Source organism: Taudactylus pleione, unplaced genomic scaffold (assembly GCF_031769625.1).
Source record: "Taudactylus pleione unplaced genomic scaffold, aTauple2 ptg000157l, whole genome shotgun sequence".
Taxonomy (NCBI): domain Eukaryota; kingdom Metazoa; phylum Chordata; class Amphibia; order Anura; family Myobatrachidae; genus Taudactylus; species Taudactylus pleione.
In genome coordinates, this window is record NW_028284559.1 from 6,857,125 (window position 1) to 6,876,512 (window position 19,388).

The 19,388-nt window shown below is 44.1% G+C and overlaps 1 protein-coding gene across 1 annotated transcript in view; it reads left to right on the forward strand.

Annotated features, from left to right (window-relative positions):
- Positions 1–18,590, forward strand: part of CHUK (component of inhibitor of nuclear factor kappa B kinase complex) — a 35,307-nt gene extending 16,717 nt beyond the window's left edge. Inside the window, exons 9-21 of the mRNA XM_088474980.1 lie at positions 2,117–2,252; positions 2,366–2,560; positions 2,766–2,868; positions 3,042–3,165; positions 3,255–3,406; positions 7,712–7,773; positions 8,025–8,134; positions 8,532–8,581; positions 8,661–8,757; positions 15,476–15,623; positions 16,825–16,949; positions 17,187–17,286; positions 17,996–18,590. Coding sequence (XP_088331106.1) covers positions 2,117–2,252; positions 2,366–2,560; positions 2,766–2,868; positions 3,042–3,165; positions 3,255–3,406; positions 7,712–7,773; positions 8,025–8,134; positions 8,532–8,581; positions 8,661–8,757; positions 15,476–15,623; positions 16,825–16,949; positions 17,187–17,286; positions 17,996–18,025 — 1,432 coding nt within the window. The 3' untranslated portion in view covers positions 18,026–18,590. The remainder of the gene's footprint in view (positions 1–2,116; positions 2,253–2,365; positions 2,561–2,765; positions 2,869–3,041; positions 3,166–3,254; positions 3,407–7,711; positions 7,774–8,024; positions 8,135–8,531; positions 8,582–8,660; positions 8,758–15,475; positions 15,624–16,824; positions 16,950–17,186; positions 17,287–17,995) is intronic.
- Positions 18,591–19,388: the final 798 nt, after the last annotated feature.

The following is a 19,388-nucleotide window of genomic DNA, read 5'->3' on the forward strand; positions in this document are numbered from 1 at the left end:
TTTATTTTTTGATGTTTTAATGTACGGTGTAGCTGTTTCCATAAATGAAAATTTCAATATGGTTTATTTGGTTCACCTCATTCTTAATTCTCAATACCCATCTTAGAGGTAGGTTCGTTATTCTGTAGTTTCTTTTGTCAAGAGATTTAGTCCAATCCTAAAATGTTTTTTTTTGGCATTCTTGGCTTTGTGGGGTTTATTTTAGGTGGTGTGTATGCTACTTTTATATGCTTTTATTGATAACCTGACATAACAATCAGCTGCGTGGCTCCATCTGATCCTTGCACACTAATATGACAGTTGTTATCAGGGCAGGAAAACCTTGCTAGCTTTAGCATTGCATTCAAAGTATGAGCATGGTTTTCCTCCCATAGAACATCTAGCTTACAAGTCGATACAAGAGTTATGGTGCATACACACGGTCAGATTTGCTGTCAGATATAAACCATAACGATTTTAAAAATCTTTCAATCGTTCATATCTGAAATATCTGACATGTGGGCATGCAACGATGAATGATGCGCGTTCCCGCATGTCCAATAACTATATCTGACATCGTCTGTGTTTGCAGTCAGATTTTGACGATTTCATTCATTTTAATACAGTCTGAAATCGTTCAAATCGTTTGTAAAATCGTTCATCGTTTATCTGACAGATCTGACCGTGTATGCACCATTACTCCATGTGCTTTTTTTGTTTTTCAGTAACTGATCCTTGAAACATTTTTAAGCTTTTTAGATCTCCTATGGAATACATCAAATAAGTATATAGGGGCTATTCAATTGTTTGTGCTGGCGGTTGTCAGTGCTGGGCACCCGTCGGAGCTCTGTTTGAGCACCGTCATTTCTGCTTTCCCCCTCCTGAGGAGGCGAGCAGAAATGTGCAAAAAAACTGGTTTGGGCACCCAAACGGTAGTTTAGCTGTCCTAACCAAAACTTTAGATGGGTTTAGCTATTTTACACGCCTAAACCTGTTCTAATTGGGCGTGACGAGCGCCATAATTAATGGGCACCCAAAGATAATTGAATTGCAGCTTTGGGGGCCCATTAATTAGCCCGACTTAAAAAAACAATTGAATAGGCCCCATAGCGTCTTAAATGTTATCCCACTGTTAGCCGTATTCAATTAGAAGCGAAAAGGCAAAATCAGCGAAAAAGTGTGACCTATTTCCGCTTTACGCCTGTTTGCGTCTTATATCCAAATTCAATTCCGGGACCAATTCGCCTAAGCGGAAACTCAATGCACTGAAACAGCCGGAAAAGTTTCACCACTGAATGGCAGGAGAAAAAAAGTGCAAAATCTCTATTTTGGGGTACAAATGTGGGGGAATTGATTCAGAACCCTTTGGACACCCCCACCCCCCAAAGGACAAATCAGCAAAAAAAACACCCCCCAAAAAATTTTTTACTTTTTGGGGCGAAAAAGTAAAAAGTGGGTGGACAAGAATAAAAAGTAGCGAAATAGGTTTCTCGGGGGGCTGTTTGGATGGGCCAGGTGTTTTTGGGATTGCAGGTGCATGCAGCAGGTGGATTTTTCCAATTTATTAAAAGTGCACTTTAGAGACACAAAAATATGCTAGCGCCCCTTTTCAAGTACCCCAAATGTGACTGGACAACAACAAATACTGCTTTTCTATCATTCTTCAACACTTTTACAAATATGCTTCTAGAAAGCTTTTAACACAACTTAAGCACACAAAGTACGTTTATTAGGGCTAGTAGTACACATCTGTAACGATTTCCAGTGTCAGTGCGTCTTATTTTGGGGTACAGACTGATTCCCCCAATGTATTCAGTTTGTTCCGCCTGTTATTTATTCACCTATTTGCATTTTCGCCTGTTCTGTAAGTGAATACGGCAAATCGCAGGGCCGTGCATGCCGCAAATTCACCTCTCAAACTAGTAGTTGTAGTAGTAGTTGTTGTTGTTGTTGTATTACTTTGTGTTTTGTAAAGTGCTACAGTGTTCTGCAGCGCCCTTCTTTCATTTCCGTTAGGGACACTCCAAATACATATATGACAAGTTTAGTATTTTACTACTGATTTTCCCTACATGTAATTCATGTTCCCATTCTAGAACTAGCACAATGTATCCTTTTTAATCCTGTGTTTACTTAGCATCATGGTAGAACAGTTGGAGACATGGCTGCAGCTGGTACTGAACTGGGACCCCGCGCAGCGTGGTGGAGGGCTAGATCACAATACTGGTCGTTCACGGTGCTTTGTATTGATGGATCATATTCTGAACCTGAAGGTATGAGAGTGCAGTAGTTGTTTAAGGGCTTTTCCTCCTGTATCTTGCACCTATCTAACCAGTGAGCAGCTCTTTTATCTGAGCACTGTATTCAACACCTCCTCCATCCACAGATTGTGCACATTCTGAATATGACTTCTGCTAAGATCCTGTCCTTCCTGCTGCAACCTGAGGAAAGCTTACACTCCCTGCAATCTCGTGTTGAAAAAGAGACTGGAATCAGCACCTGCAACCAAGAACTGCTGCTGGAAATGGGGGTGTCCCTTGATCCCAGAAAGCCTGCCTCCCAATGTGTGATCGATGGAGTGGTGAGACCTGACTTCGCTGATCTGTATTCTAGGAAACACTCTCTTGGTTGTGATCTTCATGTCTATTTGCATAAATAAAATATACATTTTGTGTCCTTAATAATAAAGGCAGGTGTCATTTGTCTACCATCTGTGCATTCATGTAGAAGCCTCAGAATGTGGTGGGTGAAATAACAAATCCGTTCCCCTTTTTTTGTACTCTCAGAGAGGTTGGGACAGCTACATGGTGTATTTGTTTGATAAAAGCAAAACCACTTATGAAGGGCCCTTTCAGCCAAGAAACCTTTCTGAATGTGTTAATTATATTGGTAAGTCTGATAATATCCGGTTTATGACCATTTCCTTAAGTGTCTCATATTTGTAAAGAGTAATGTTGTAGTAAGGCTAATATTTGTTTCATAGAGGTTATGTTTTCTTGTCCTTATTGTGAGTATTTCTCTGTCTCTAACAAAAACAACTTTCTTTTTCTTCCCCAATAAAGTGCAGGATAGCAAAGCCCAGCTACCCGTACTGCAGCTCCGTAAGGTGTGGGCCGAAGCAGTTCATTATGTGTCTGGCCTGAAGGAGGACTACAGCAGACTATTTCAGGGCCAAAGAGCAGCTATGTAAGTTTGCAGCACCTATTACAAAACGTATGCTATATTATTGGTTCTGTTGGCTATACATTCTTTTTTTTTTTTTTTTTTTTTTTTAGGCTTAGTCTGCTGCGCTACAATACCAATCTCACAAAGATGAAAAATACAATGGTGTCCGCCTCTCAGCAACTTGACGCAAAGCTGCAGTTCTTTAAAAAAAGCATAGAGATTGATCTAGAACGCTACAGCGACCAAATGGCCTATGGAATCTGTGAGTGCCGCTTCTATGAGTAATTTAAATTAAATATGTAATCTGGTTTCTGCTTCAACTGGCAATATGGTATATGACACTTATGGCATCAAAAATAGGTCCAAGGCAGACCTGTAACTAATTTGCCGTAAATTGGACAGCGATTCTGAACTAAAATATTACTTTAACTGAGCGGTATCTCTACAGCCACGGCCAAACGTTTTGAGATTGACGCAAGTATTGGATTTCACAAAGTTTGCTGCTTCAGTGTTTTTAGACCTTTTTGTCAGATGTTACTATGGTATACTGAAGTAACATTACAAGTATTTCATAAGTGACAGACTTTTATTGAAAATTACATTAAGTTTATGCAAAGAGTCAATATTTGCAGTGTTGACCCTTCTTTTTCAAGACCTGCAATTCGCCCTGGCATGCTGTCACTCAACTTCTGGGCCACATACTGACTGATGGTCGCCCATTCTTGCCTAATCAATGCTTGGAGTTTGTCAGAATTTGTGGGTTTTTGGTTGTCCATCCGCCTCTTGAGGATTGACCACAAGTTCTCAATGGGATTAAGGTCCGGGGACTTTCCTGGCCATGTACCCAAAATGTCGATGTTTTGTTCCCCGAGCCACTTAGTTATCACTTTTGCCTTATGGCAAGGTGCTTCATCGTGCTGGAAAAGGCATTGTTCGCCACCAAACTGTTCTTGGATGGTTGGGAGAAGTTGCTCTTGGAGGATGCTTTGGTACTATTCTTTATTCATGGCTGTGTTCTTAGGCAAAATTGTGATTGAGCCCACTCCCTTAGCTTAGAAGCAACCCCACACATGAATGGTTTCAGGATGCTTTACTGTTGGCATGACACAGGACTGATGGTAGCGCTCACCTTTCTTTCTCCGAGCAAGCGTTTTTCCAGATGCCCCAAATTATCTGAAAAGGGATTCATCAGAGAAAATAACTACCCCACTCCTCAGCAGTCCAATCCCTGTACCTTTTGCAGAATATCAGTCTGTCCCTGATGTTCTTCCTGGAGAGAAGTGGCTTCTTTGCTGCCCTTCTTGATACCAGGCCATCCTCCAAAAGTCTTCGCCTCACTGTGCATGAAGATGCACTCTCACCTGCCTGCTGCCATTCCTGAGAAAGCTCTGCACTGGTGGTGTCCAGATCCCGCAGCTGAATCAACTTTAGGAGACGTTCATGGGCGCTCTGGAGCCTTCTTCACAGCTATTGAAGCTCTTGATGATCCGAAAAATGGTTGATTTTAAGTGCAATCTTACTAGCAACAATATCCTTGCCTGTGAAGCCTTTTTTGTGCAAAGCAATGATAACTGCACGTGGTTCCTTACAGGTAACCGTGGTTAATGGAGGAAGAACAATGATTTCAGCTCCACCCTCCTTAAAGTTTCCAGTCTTTTATTCTAACTCCATCAGCATGACAGAGTGATCTCCAGCCTTGTCCTCATCAACACTCTCACCTGTGTTAACGAGAGAATCACTGACATTATGTCAGCTGGTCCTTTTGTGTCAGGGCTGAAATGCAGTGGAAATGTTTTTGGGATTAAGGAGCTCATTCAGACCCGCTCGCTGCTGCCGGTGGTATGCATACCATAGCGAAAGTTCACAATGCGTTCGCTCGTTGCGCATAGACAGCCCAGCAGAGTGAGTGACAGGAGAAGCCATTTGTATGTGGTAACAGGGGCTGGCCATTAAAACCGGGGGAGTGGAGGTGCAAACGCAGGCGTGCCTGAGCAATCTCAACTGCGTTTTAAAGGTGTGCATAATTAAAAGACCGCATCATAGTACATGTCACCTGGCTTGTTTTTACACTGAAGTGCTTGCAGTGCTTGGGGCAGGGTATGGTCAACCCCAAGCGCTGCAATCTCAACCGATGTTACCTGATGTACCGATAGTTGCATACACTTCCTGGACATGACGTGCACAAGTGGGTGTCTTAAGACAGGCTGGTGGGTGTCTGCATACACTGTGATCGCTCTCTAAGAAATACTGGGTGTGCTAATGCATTGCTGTGCGATAGCACTGCCTACGCAGTTTGCATACACATCGTGCGATCGGCTCTGAATCAACTCCTAAGTTCATTGTCATGGCAAAGAGGGACTTTGCAATTAATTGCAATTCATCTGATCACTCTTCATGACATTCTGGAGTATATGCAAATTGCCATCATAAAAACTGAAGCCGCAGACTTTGTGAAAACCAATACTTGTGTCATTCTCAAAACTTGTGGCCATGGCTGTAGATCTTCTCTCTGCTTACAGCCAGATATTCCAGTGTATTAGCTTAATGGTTATTTTAAGTACATCCATATAATGTCAGAGTTTGTGTTCAAGGAGTGCCTTCACTTTACCAGCTATTTAAATGACTTCATAACCGCTGCTTCGTGTTAACACATAACATAATGATAGGACACCTCAAAGTAATCTGTTCCTGTCGGGGTTTGATGTATAGGCTGTACTGCTACTCCTATATTGCTGTGAGCAAACCTATGTTCGTGTTTTATTTTGACTGACTGTCTCCTCAGGTTTGTTATGTAAAACCCCTCCAGTCTGAGCCCCAGTTATAAGGCTCAAATAATCGCACAGTTTAACAAATGAATTCTCTCTCCAACTACTTGAACTCGCACATATGCAGTATAGATATTGTACCCCCTCAAGCATGGTGGATGTCAGCAGTGCATGTCCAGTTTTAATATCACTTGTACTCCTGTTTTCCAGCAACAGTGACTCTCAATCCCTGTTCCCCATTTCTTTAGAATGTCGGCATACTCGCAGCAAAAACGAAATTAAGCTTAATTTATAAATGTCCTCCTGTCTGTTCCATCTACAGAACATCACCAGAATTTGCCCCTCTTTGTCTTTGAAAGCTACCAAAATGCCTGTACATTCCCGCATCATACAGTATCTCATCTACTGCAGATTCTTCTCTCTGGTCTTCCCGTCAGTCAACGCTCCACTCCAATCTATCCTTAATGCTGCTGCTAGACTGAATTTTGTTTCACATCGCCATGCCTACCTTCTCTGTAAATCTCTCCACTGGCTCCCTATACCCTTTAGCAGTGGTTCCCAAACTTTCTTAAGACACAGCGCCCCAGAGTATCAGCACTTTTTTTTTTTACATCACCCATAGGCAAAAGGTTTTTTGTGAAATTCAGTAAAAAATATTAAATTAAGTAAATTGTGCTTGCCTATCATCGGGTCAGTTATGTGGTGGTGGACAGGGTTGCACTTCTGTTTGTCACATATTTTATGATAGGCAAAGCCAGTGCTGGTTGCTGCCAATCACATTGATCATGTTCATTGATCATGAATAATTTGATTTGGTCCTGGACCTCTTTAAAATCTGCTATGAGTTTCATTGTTCTAGTTTGCTTTTTTAGGCAGTCAAAGAGTGTTACCCCAGATAGAATTACAATGTCATAGACACGATCTCGAATGGATTTCTAAATCCATTTTATAAGTGTTCCTCTGCGCCGGAAAGTATTTTGCCTTTTAAAAGACTACCCCTAGGGTCTTGTTGGGAGACTTTCTCCTTAGGCTATAGGTTAGAACGCACTTTTGTGGCGCCGATCCCATATCTATTTTGCCAAATTATTTATGGTCAATGTGACAGGCTATTCTAGTTGTGATGGCTGCCAATCATTAAATATGTGGACAAACCGAAGCAAAACCCTGTTCACCACCACATAACTAACTCTAATGATGTGAGCACAATTGACTTAATTTAATACATTTTTGCTACTCTCTCAATACAAAACATTTTGACCTAGGAGTGCCGAGGAATAAAAATCATGATACTCCAGGGTGCTGTGATTCAAGAAAGTTTGAGTTCCACTAGCCTAAAGGGTAGGTTTACTAAAACTTCTAAAAATAAGTCATTCAATGTTCAGAGATACTTCTCTACAGTATTATTCATGGAGCTTCAAAACCCAAGAACCATAATTACCACTGTGAATTAAAGGTTATGGGATAGATTTACTAAAGCTTCTAAAAATAAAAAGTGGTGGTGTTGTCCATAGCAACCAATCAGTTTGTCTATCATTTCTAGAATACAATAGAGAAATGGCTAAAATCTGGTTGCTATGGGGAACACCACTACTTTTTTTTTATTTTTTTAGGAGCTTTAGTAAATCTACCCCATAGCCTTTAACAAAGTGGTAATTATTATTGTTGGGTTTTGAAGCTCCATGAATACTGTAGAGAAGTAGCTCTGCACATTGAGTGACTTTCATTAATTTGTGTAGGTTATCCCTGGGGCTCTTGTGTCAGATTCTGTGCAGCTTTACAAGAACGTTTTCTTTACCTTTCAGCTTCTGAGAAGATGCTGAGAGCCTGGAAAGAGAAGGAGGATCGAGCAGTAGGCTGTGCCAAGGTATCATAGATGAGCTTATAATGATGACATAAGAGCTATTCAGTATAAAAGCTACAACGATACAATTGTTGCAAAGAAATTGTGGTGACCTACAGTGGGTGTTTTTAGAATGTCACCACCAAAACTCTCCCTATGTTTCTTTCCCACTTGTGTGGTTTGATAATCCTTTGCGGTGGCCTGCATACATTTGTTGTGTATAAATGGAATAGCTAATTTGTTTACTAGTCATTTTCTGTTATGCCTTTTACTAGGCCGGGAAGATTTCCTTTCTGGACGACCAGATTATGGGACTCCACAGTGAGATAGTTGAACTGCAGAGGAGTCCATTTGCTCGTAGACAAGGAGATGTCATGGAGCACCTGTAAGATGATTCAGCTTTGGTTTGTCTTTCTTTTATCCTAAATGATTCTCAAACCATTGTCACAGACAATAACTCCCTGGATGACCATTTTTATGGTGTCTTTAATGCCTTTCTTGAGCTAAGTATGCTGCTCGCATGTGCCCCTCTAGACCTTTGCTTGGGAAACTTTTTTCCCTAAATCCTCTAATAACCTGTAACCAGTAGCAGACCGTGCTAGTTGATTATGCAGCTATAGTTGTATATGTATGTATACATTTGGTGGTTTAGCTATTGTAGCTGCCCTAATTAGAACTCTCTGTATAACATTATTGTCCAGTCAGAAAAGCTGGATACCTGCAGTCTGTCTTTTATTACAGAAATGACTGATGTACATTTGTTTATGGTTTATGTTCACCAGGGAGCAGAAGGCCATAGAACTGTACAAGCAGTTGAAGCCACGCTCTCCAGGTATCTATCTATATTTTGGGCTATGGAGAGAGCCTCACTTTTCAGTGGGGAAAAAGTAACCATCCATTCCTTATTGCAGATAATGCCTACAGTGATAGTACGGAGATGGTGAAAACAATTGTGTTGACTGTGCAAGGACAGGATAAAGTTCTTAGGGAGCTGTTTGGACACTTAAGGTATTCCTAATAAGGTCCTTCTTTTCATGCAGGGTAATCCTTTGCTGATCAATAGTATGGATAAAGGGGGGGCTGTGTGATTGTATATGATTTTGGGGAGCCTCCATTATTAGTAACTCCTAACTGTTTTTCTCCTTCATCCACTAGGGGACACTGGAGTTACAACACTGAGGTATAGATGTGAGTCGAGAGAGCCTGGCACTTTAAAAAAAAAATTCAAAAGATGTGACCGGCTCCTCCCCCTCTATGCCCCATCAGCCTCAGTTTTTAAAATGTGCCCGAGACAAGCTGGAGCACTGTGGGCTGTCTCCAGCCCTATTGACCTATTCTTTATTTTATTTTTATTATTTGAAACAATTTTCTGATGAGGACAGGCAGGCTGCTTTCTGCGACAGCCTGCCTGCTGCGTTGGAGCCGCTGGGGAGGGCACCGTCACGGCTACTTCTGCCAGTGCCCTGTTAAGGAATACCCTGAGACCTCAGTCTCTGTGAGCCCGCCATGGCAGAAGTTTTGAGCTGTTGCAGGTCCTCAGCAGCAGACTCCGTAAGTATACACACCGCTCCTGATTAGCAGGAGCGTTGTTAAGTCTGGGCTGTCAGAGCGGCTTCAGCCTGCACTGATAGGAAGCGACAGTTCTCCTCCTGCTAGCAGGGTCAGGAGAACCTGCGGCCTTTTACAGCGCGGTTCTCCATGTCTGTCTCAACTCCTCCCCACGGTCAGGCACGGTTTCCGGTGGGGAGAGTGTTAGCGCCGATAGCATCATATGTAATGGGCGTCTCTCGCTCGACGCGGTAATCCCGTGGCTGGGTCTTGATCAGTGGGATCTCCCTGCTTCACCGCACGGTACAGGAAGCCGGTGGGGTGAATTATAGCGCAGCTTTGCCCCCATACATTCCGGCCGGGGATCCGCGTTGGAGGGGACGGGGCTTAGGCGGGCATACATTATAGTAACGCCGCCTTCTCCCACTCTCATATAGGGCCTCATTTATCAACGAGTTTATCACTCAAAACTAGTGATAAATATCACTTTTTTTGTTAAATGGTGCTCAGCCAATCGGCTCCCAACTGTCAACTGTCAGAAAAATGACAGTTGGGAGCTGATTGGCTGAGCACTATTTATACACTAGTTTTGAGTGATAAACTTGTTGATAAATGAGGCCCTTAGGGGTCTATTTACTAATCAGTGTTAGGAGACAGAGTGATAAGTGATAAGGTGCCAGCCAATCAGCTCCCAACTGTCATTTTTCAAACACTGCCTGTGACATGACAGGAGCTGATTGGCTGGCACCTTATCACTTTTCACTCAGTCTCATAACACTGCTTAGTAAATAGACCCCGTAGTGCGCTCTGCACAGTATGGTGCCATTTTACAGAGGAGGGACGCTGGTGCTGCAGGCTCTGCTGGGTTGCCACGGTCGCTGGGGAGCTAATCCAAAAGTTCAGTTTGTTAGCCCCCATAAAGTGGGAGCTTGTCTGTGGCCTGCTCCTCCCCTTCTGTCCCTGTTTCCCTTCCATTCTGTCCTGTACTTCAGACGTGTGTGTGTGTCTGGCTGTATGTGAGTGTCAGCAAGAGAGAAAACATCACAAAAGATATTTGCTTGCTCTAAATGCAAGAAGACATTTATACATGCACGTTCAGAGGGAAATTCCCTATGTGATGCGTGTGATACAGAACTGTCTATTGCTCCGCAGGATGGTCATATGCTTCCATCCTGGATGCAATCTTTTCCAGAAGGGAAAGGGAAGCTGCTCGGGCAGGTCTCAGTACTTCTCAATCCCCTTTTGCAACCAATGAATGGGCGCAAGGGTTATCCCGTTCGGTAGACAGTTTAATACATATGGTGCGTCAACCAGCAGCCCAGAAAACGAACTTTACCGGCGGTTCTCCAATCTGAGGAAGAATCTAATGGAAATAATTCTTCACAGAAAGAGGAGGAGAGCGAGACTCTGGAGGACTCTGATGTGGAAGTACTCTATTACGAACCAGAACCATCGTCGCAAGGGGAGGAGGCTTTGATCCTTGCAGTTCGTGAGGTACTTCAGGTTTCGGATACAGATGTTCAGGAATCAGTGGATGCAGACCTTTTCGGTAAGAAACCTTAAGCCACTGTTACCTTTCCAGTTTCCCTGAAATTGGACGAACAAATAGCGAACGCCTGGAAACATCAAGATTGGAAGTTTCAACTTCCGCGCCGTTTTCTGTCTCTGTATCATTTTCCTCCACAGGTGGACTCTTCAGTCTCTCGCCTTTCTCTACCCTCCCGGTACAAGCTGTTACGATATTAAAGGACGGATCAGATCGCAAGATAGAAGTCACTCTCAAGACCATCTACGTAGCTGCAGGGACTGTACTTAGACCGGCCCTGGTTGGCTGTTTGGTCAACAAGGTGATGGAAAAGTGGGCTGAGCAGCTTGCAGAAGGTCTGCGATCTAATACGCCTAGATCGGAGCTTATCACCCTAGCGGAGCATATACAGGAATCTGCTGTGTACTTGAAAGAAGCTTTGCGTGGAATTGGCCAGGTAGGGTCTACTATCTCGGCCTCTGCTGTGGCGACTCGTCGAGCCCTTTGGTTGCGCTCCTTGCAGGCGGATGCGAAATCCAAGTGTGTGGTTGAAGGGCTTCCGTTTACGGGTGATATTCTATTTGGTCCCGAATTAGACAAATGGATCTCTCTAGCCACGGTTGGTAAAAGCACTTTTTTGCCTTCTTCAACACCCTCCCCACGCCGTCCCTTTAAAGGGCCTTCCTTTTGTCCCTCCACTAAATTCCAGGGCAGACCCAGGGGTGATTCGTCCGCTACCAGAGGAGGTCGTGCTAGAAGACGCCAAGCTGCCAGCTCTCGTCGTACGGAACCCAAACCTACTGACAAGCCGGTTGTCTGACTGACTCCTGTCACACCTCAGGGACTCCAAGGTGGGTGCTCGGCTTCTGGGGTTTGCAGAGGTCTGGGCCAAGACGTCTTCGGATTTCTGGGTTCGCAGGTTGGTCGGTAAAGGCTACAAGATCGACTTAGCTTTTCCTCCTCCGGTTCGGTTTTTTACCACAGGTGGTCTTGTCGTTCCGGAAAAACATTTGGTCCTTCAGCAGGCAATCGACAGACTTTTGGCCTCAGAGGTTCTGGTTCCAATTTCTCAAAGGAACCCAGGGGTTATACTCAAATCTTTTCGTAGTTCCCAAGCCAGATGGTTCGGTCCGTCTTAAACCTAAAATCCTTAAACCTTTTATCTGTATTGTCACAGATTCAAGATGGAATCACTCCAGTAAATGATTGCGGGATTGGAAGAGGCGGAATATCCGGTCTCATTGGACATCAAGGATGCGTATCTTCACATCCCCATTTGGAAGCCGCAGCAAGCTTTTCTTCGCTTTGCAATTCTGGATTCCCTTTACCAGTTTCAGGCACTGCCATTTGGCCTATCATCAGCTCCCAGGGTCTTCACCAAGGTGATGGCGGTGATGATTGCCAATCTTCGCTCACAGGGAGTCAACATTGTCCCATATTTGGATGACCTTCTCATCAAAGCATCGTCGAGGGAAAGTCTATTGGAACATGTAGCCTTGACACGCCAGTTCCTAATTCAACACGGCTGGATTATCGATTTCCATAAATCCTAGTTGATACCATCTCAAAGGCTTCCGTTTCTTGGGGTGATTCTGGACACAGTGTTACTGCAAATTTTCCTTCCTCCGGACAAGGCACAGACTATCCAGACGGGATATGCATGTCCAGCGGTTCAAATACCAACGCTGGAAGACCGGCAACTGAAGATCCCGACAGGTAAGTATTTTAACTATAACCTTATCCCTCCACCCTAACCTTAGCCCTCCCATAGGGGTGCCTAACCCTATCCTCCCCCCCATGTGCCTAAACCTACCCCCCCTTCCCCGCAGCCTAAACCGAAGACTCCCGGGTGGGGGTGCCTATCCTCCCCCAGGGGTGCCAAACCAACCCTAAGTCCTCTCCCCCGGGAGCCCCTAACCTACTAACACCCCCCCCCGCAGCTGTCTACGTCCTGCCGCCCGGCTTACCTTTGGTCGGTATGTTGGGCGTCGGGCTCCCGGCGTAGGTGAAGTGACAGGCATCAGGATTTCGACGCCTGTCATTAGACCCCCTCCCGGGATTAGACAGTCGGGAAGCCAGCTTCTCTGCATTTCGACCGTCTGCTTCCTGACTGCATCCCATCCAGACTTGGTACGCTTAGTCCTCAAACCCAAACGTGTTTCTGTCCACTTTTGCATCAGACTCCTGGGGAAGATGGTGGCGTCATTGGAGGCAATCCAGTTCGGCAGGTTTCACTCCAGGACGTTCCAGTGGGATCTTTTGTCCCAGTGGTGCGGATCTCATTTGCAGATGCATCATTTCGTTACCTTATCTTCGTAATCTCTGATCTCCCTACTTTGGTGGCTCCAGACGGATCACCTACTGGCAGGATGTCGATTCAGTATTTTGAACAGGACCACGGATGCCAATCTCCGTTGTTGGGGGGGCAGTGACCTTAAACAACCAGTTCCAGGGCCGCTGGACACGCCAGGAGTCTCTCCTGACGATCAACGTCCTGGAATTTCGAGCCGTCTATTTTGCTCTCATTGCAGCGGCTCCTCTGTTACAGGGGGACTCCGGTTCGTATCCAGTCCGACAATGCTCAATCTCCAGGGAGGAACTCTCAGCCGCAGGACCATGCGAGAGGCAAGACAAATGGGCAGAGAGACACGTCCCGGCCATCTCAGCGATCTTCATTCCGGGAGTAGACAAATGGAAAGCAGATTACCTCAGTCGGAAGGATCTTCATCCAGGGGAATGGGTTCTCCATCCCGAAGTCTTTTGGCGCCTGGTGTTCCATTGGGGCATTCCTCAGATAGATCTCATGGCCTCCAGGAACAGTCACCAATCACCAATGTATTACTCCAAGACAAGGGATCCCAGGGCAGTAGGAGCGGATGCTCTGTCTCTACCCTGGCCATACGATCTGGTGTATCCGGGTCCTTCTAATTCCACGGTGCTCAAGCGCATCAAACTCGAATCGGTGATGGCCATTTTGGTGGCTCCAGATTGGCCTCGCCGGGCTTGGTACTCTGATCTTCTCTTCCTCTTGGCGGATGATCCTTGCCCTGTTCCCCTTCGCTTAGACCTTCTGCCGCAGGGCCCTTTCGTTCACCCCGATTTGTTGTCTTCGTTTGACAGCATGGTTGTTGAAACCACCATTTTAAGAAGTTGGGGTATTCCGAGGAAGATGATTCCGACCATGCTTCGGGTTCGTAAGCCGGTCACCTCAGCACATCACCATAGGATTTGGAAATCGTATGTGAGTTGCGTGGTTCCTACATTTCCTCTTTCCATTTACCTCGTCTCCTCCTTCTTACTGCAATGAGGCATGGATTGGGTTCCCTTAAGGTGCAGGTTTCTATATTATCTGTTTTCTTTCAGCGTCGGCTGGCGCTGCTTCCCGAAGTTTAGATTTTTCTCCAGGGGGTTCTTCGTGTACAACCTCCCTTTTGTTCTACCTACATCTCCATGGGATTTTAACCTTGTTCTTTTTTTTTTTTTTTCTTCAGTCCATGCTCTTTGAACCATTGGCTGACATTGATTTGAAATGCCTTACCTGGAAACTGATTTTGTTGTTGGCGCTTGCTTCTGCTCGGAGAGTTTCGGAATTGGGTGCCCTTTCTTGCAGGTTTCACTACTTGGTTTTTCATACCTGCCCGTCCTTCTTACCTAATGTGGTGGCTACTTTTCACATAAATCAACATATTGTGGTTCCGGCATTGAAGGATTCGTCAGGAGCCTCTGATCCTCTGGATGTGGTGCGGGTTCTACGAATTTATGTATCTTGCACTGAGGTGATTCGTAAGACTGATGCTCTTATTGTCCTTTATGATGCAGCCGAGCGGGGTTGGCCGGCATTCAAGCAGACTTTAGCCAGATGTATCCGACTGACTATCAGTCAGGCTTATTTGGCTAATTCTTTGCCCCCGCCAGTTTCCATTTCTGCACATTCTACGCGCTCAGTAGGTACTTCTTGAACAGCGCGTCAGGGGGCCTCCGCTTCTCAACTTTGTAGAGCGGCTACTTGGTATTCTCTTTATACCTTTGTCAGGTTTTACAGGTTTGATACCTTTGCGGCCTCGGATGCTCGTTTTGGCCGTAGGGTGTTAAAAGTCTCTCGGCGTTCTCCCTCCCATGAGGGGGACTTTGGGACGTTCCCACGGTTGTAACTCCAGTGTCCTCTAGTGGATGAAGGAGAAAACAGGATTCTGGTCCTTTCCGGTAAATCTGTTTCTCCGATTCTGCAGGGGACACTGGATGCCCTCCCAGCGCTGTTTTCCTGTTGTGTTAACGGTTTCCTGGTGCGTTTGTTTTTTCTGCATTCCTTGCTACATTGTGTTGTGGTTTCTGGTGTGACTGCTATATACCGCGCAGTGTGGTTGGTTCACGGTTGTACTCATTTCCTTTTTAGCTGTTCTTTCTCCTTTTATGCGTTTTCTCAGTCTCCCCTCTGGCTCAGTTTTTTAACAGGGGCTAATGGGGCATACAGTAGAGGGGGAGGAGCCAGTCACATCTTGAGAATTATTTTTTTAAAGTGCCAGGCTCTCTCGATCCACGGCTATACCCCAGTGCTGTAACTCCAGTGTTCCCTGTGCAATCGGAGAAACAGATTTCCCGGTAAGTACCAAAATCCTGTTTTTAATGATCAATCTACATAAATTGTTCCTACAGCCGTCTCCTGGGCTGCAAGCAGAAAATAATTGACCTGCTACCCCAAATCGAGATGACTGTGAATAACATAAAGGAAGCGGACAACTCCCTTATGCAGATGCAGGCCAAACGGCAGAGAGAGATCTGGCACCTTCTGAAAATTGCATGTGTAAGCATCCTTTTATATCCGCTGCTATTCCTTACATGAGGGCAGCGGTTTTCTTCCAGGTTATACTCATTTACTTGGTCTGTTATTGTGGATAGGTTCTTTCCAGTAATATATTTATTGTTAGCTGACACAAATAGTTATGCCCAATAAAATTCAACTTTGATTCTAATTAATCACCCATGTTCAGTGCTCTTTAGAACTTCTCTCCTACCCTTAAACCATGCTGCAATGGCCGTCAACCTCCAGTGCACCTGCTTGGAATCTGTAGTGCTCCTAGAGTTCCTCTATAGCAGCGCAGCTAACAAAGTACTGTATGTGCATGCAAGCTAAAGAAAGAGTATCAAATCTAGTAGTCCCCTGCTGATACGCTGACTTAGATGTCAATCACTGCTTTTAAAACAATCACTGGAAGATGTTTGTAATGGAAGGGTGTTCTTTGCCATAGAGGGCAGCATCTGATTGTTTGTTAGCCCCTCGCATCCAAGCTTGGATATATCATACTATACACATATGCATATAGGAAGAATAGGCACCTCTGCATAATTTATAACCACAACTACCAATGTGCATAGCCAAACAACTAGACATTTGCATCATTCTCACATTTTTCTGGCTCCTATATTTTTGAAATATTTACCGAGTGAAAAGTCATATGGACAGTTTTGTTAAGGGTCGCCAGTCTTCCAGGCCCTGTTGTAAGAAATATATATTGGAATTGAATAGGAACTAATTATTTTGCAGAGTACCTTGAAAAAACTTGGGCACTGTGCTGACACAATGGGCTAGTATTGCTGACTCCCAGCACTTGAGCCTTAAGTTCTATTCTGACCCAGACCCTATCTGTGTGGAGTTTGCATGTCTTTCTCCTGTTTGTGTTGGTCTCTTCCAGGTGCCCTGGTTTCCAAAAACCTATTCGAATGGATTTGAAGTTACAACCTGTTCCAACCAAAAAGTTCTATAACAACATTTATTTATAAATGATCTTACTTTAGCAGCTATAAATGGGCACATCATTACTTGCACTCTTCTGAAGAATAGAACAAATAATATGGAATGATTACGGTGCTTATTTTGAAATTAGTTACTGATGATTGAATTATCTGTGTAAGCCGGATGTTTTTGACTGTTTGAATACCCTTTATGTATTGTGTTTTTACCTATTCTTTATTCGCTTGGCACTTTCTCTTCTGTTAATTTACAGAGCTCTGCGCGCTCATTGGGATCTGCCAATTTAGAAAACCCAAATACACCACAAACATCAGGCTGGTCAGATCCAAATTCTCCACAGACTCTCTCCTCCATGCTGATCCCAAAGGATAAGAGCGGGTACGTTGCATTATTTACTTTGTGACTTGTCTGTCTGTGCATATTCTAGGTGATGTAATGTCCTGTATTTACCGGACTTTGATGTAGGGTGGAAAGATACTGTATATCTACCACTCGGACAGTCGTGTGTTTCACAGATAGTGGGAACTTTTATAGAATTATTACATTTGTGGCATCTATTATAAGGCAATTTTATGCAGAAAATTTAAATGTGTGTATAAACTTTCTTTTCTCCAGGGAGACCTGTAAGCGGGCTATAGAAGATAACTTGTTCTATCAGAAGCAGCTGAGTACTGTGATTATTGAGAGCACAATGGAGCAAGAAAGAAGTATAGTGGTCAGTATAAATATTATTTTTACATGTGAGATTTCAGCCCTTTTGTAAATTATTTTGAAATGTATTTATCTTTTTTCCCCACGTACATGTTGGAAGGGGATGCAGTTAACTTACCGCCGCCCTGGAATGGCGGCCGTCGGAATCCTGGCCTGGAATTCCGACATGGTACTAAAGATAGGCATCTAAATCCAGACGCCTATCTTTAGCCATATGCCGAAATCCTGACAGCCGGCATTCCGAACAAAGGTAAGGGGGAGGGGACTGTTAGCCGTTAGGCACCCCTGGCAGGGTTAGGTTTAGGGTGCGGGAAGGGGGGGTTTAGGGTTAGGCGCCAGAAGGGGGAGAGGTTAGGCACTACTAATGGAGGGTTAGGGGGGGAGAGGGGAGGGTTAGGGTACTTACCAGCCCCAGTCGGGATCTCCACTATTCGAGCTTCCAGCGTCTGTATTACGTCTGCCGGGAACACATCCGGCGGCATTACATACCGATTCCGTTGGAACGTAAGCGCCATGGCTTGTACAAGTAATGTTTCCAACAGAGAGGGAAACTTCGGTTATTTAGTAAACCATACACATTTATTAAAGTTATGTGTGAAGTTCTGAATTGTGGTGTTCTGTTTTTACTGGCCAGATTTTCTATACTGGTTTTTATTTTCTTTCTTTGTTTTTACATTAGTTGGCTAATCTGCAGATTTGTATTTCTTCATTAGAGCTTGGACTGGAGCTGGCTGCAACAGTGATGACTGAAGATGGTTTGTTTCCTGTTCCTCTCAATACTACAGCATATACCTTTATTAAAAGCAAGCAATGTTAGCCTTATATCCCCTCTGTATGCTCCCATCAATCTTTTCCCTACCACTCGCCTGTGTGCATGGGCCGAGAAAAGATCATAATATGCTCCATTCACACAGATATGAAGTTTTATGTTTTAAACTAGCACCATTAACAAAGGAAATGTCATACTGTAAACTTTTTATATGGAAACAGGAATTGACAAAAAGGTTATTCCCTCACTTTTTATCTAAATGTGAAATTCTATTTGCAAGGTGTAACTCCAGTTTTTACCGTTTCAATTTTATGGAAGATTGTTATTAAGTGCAATACTCATATTTCCTCCAAGAGGAAACAGAAGTCAACAAACATGACATTGTTTTGTTTTTAAATCAATATCTTTATTCCTGTACGAATCTGGCTTCCTCACTTTATGTATGTGTGTGTATAGTTTTATCGTTACAGATTCATGTTATTTTAACTTGTGACTGTTGTACAGAAATCTATAATATAAATAAATTTCTTTTAAAAATGTGGATTTTATTTCATTTACAAAAAGATAGAAAAGACAGAGGAAGAGAACACGCATGCACAAATATATTGGCCAACAAAAACCTTTAACCACTTGCCTGGTGTGGTCGCATCAGATGCTTTCACGCCAGGCTGGGCTTTCCCTGACACGGTCACATCTGATGCGACTGTGCCAGAGGAACCAGCCGGCTAATCTTCAAGCAGCTGCCGGGCTCAGCCCATTCACCCAGCCAGCCTCTTGGGTGCTGCGGCATCCTCTCCACCATCCCCTGCTGCCTGCGATCCTAAACTGCACTGTGATGGGTTATCCTGATAGGATTGGCCACCAGCCTGGGCTGCTGACAGCACTGCACCAGCCCTGTCTCCCTCTCCCAGCCAGCAATCATTGGCTATCCTTAGGATCATCCCCTGCTGCTGGCTGCTCTTCTTGCAAGACGGTGATATTAAAAAAATATATATATACAGTATATATTTTGGAATATTTATTAGCCAGTTAAAGTGGTTATACAATGTGGTGCTTTGCGTGTGGTACTTTGTGTCTGAGCTGCTTACGCAGCTAGGTATAAACAGGTTACCTGGCACTGCTGGTAGGTGAAACACTATGAAGAAAGGGCCTTTGGATTATTAGGGGTAAATTAACTAAAGTGAGAGTTTTTAGAAGTGAGTTTTAGAAGAGATGTTGCCCATAGCAACCAATCAGATTCTACTTAACATTTTACTAGCACCTTCTAGAAGATAATAGCTAGAAACTGATTGGTTGCTATGGGCAACATCTCTTCTAAAACTCACTTCTAAAAACTC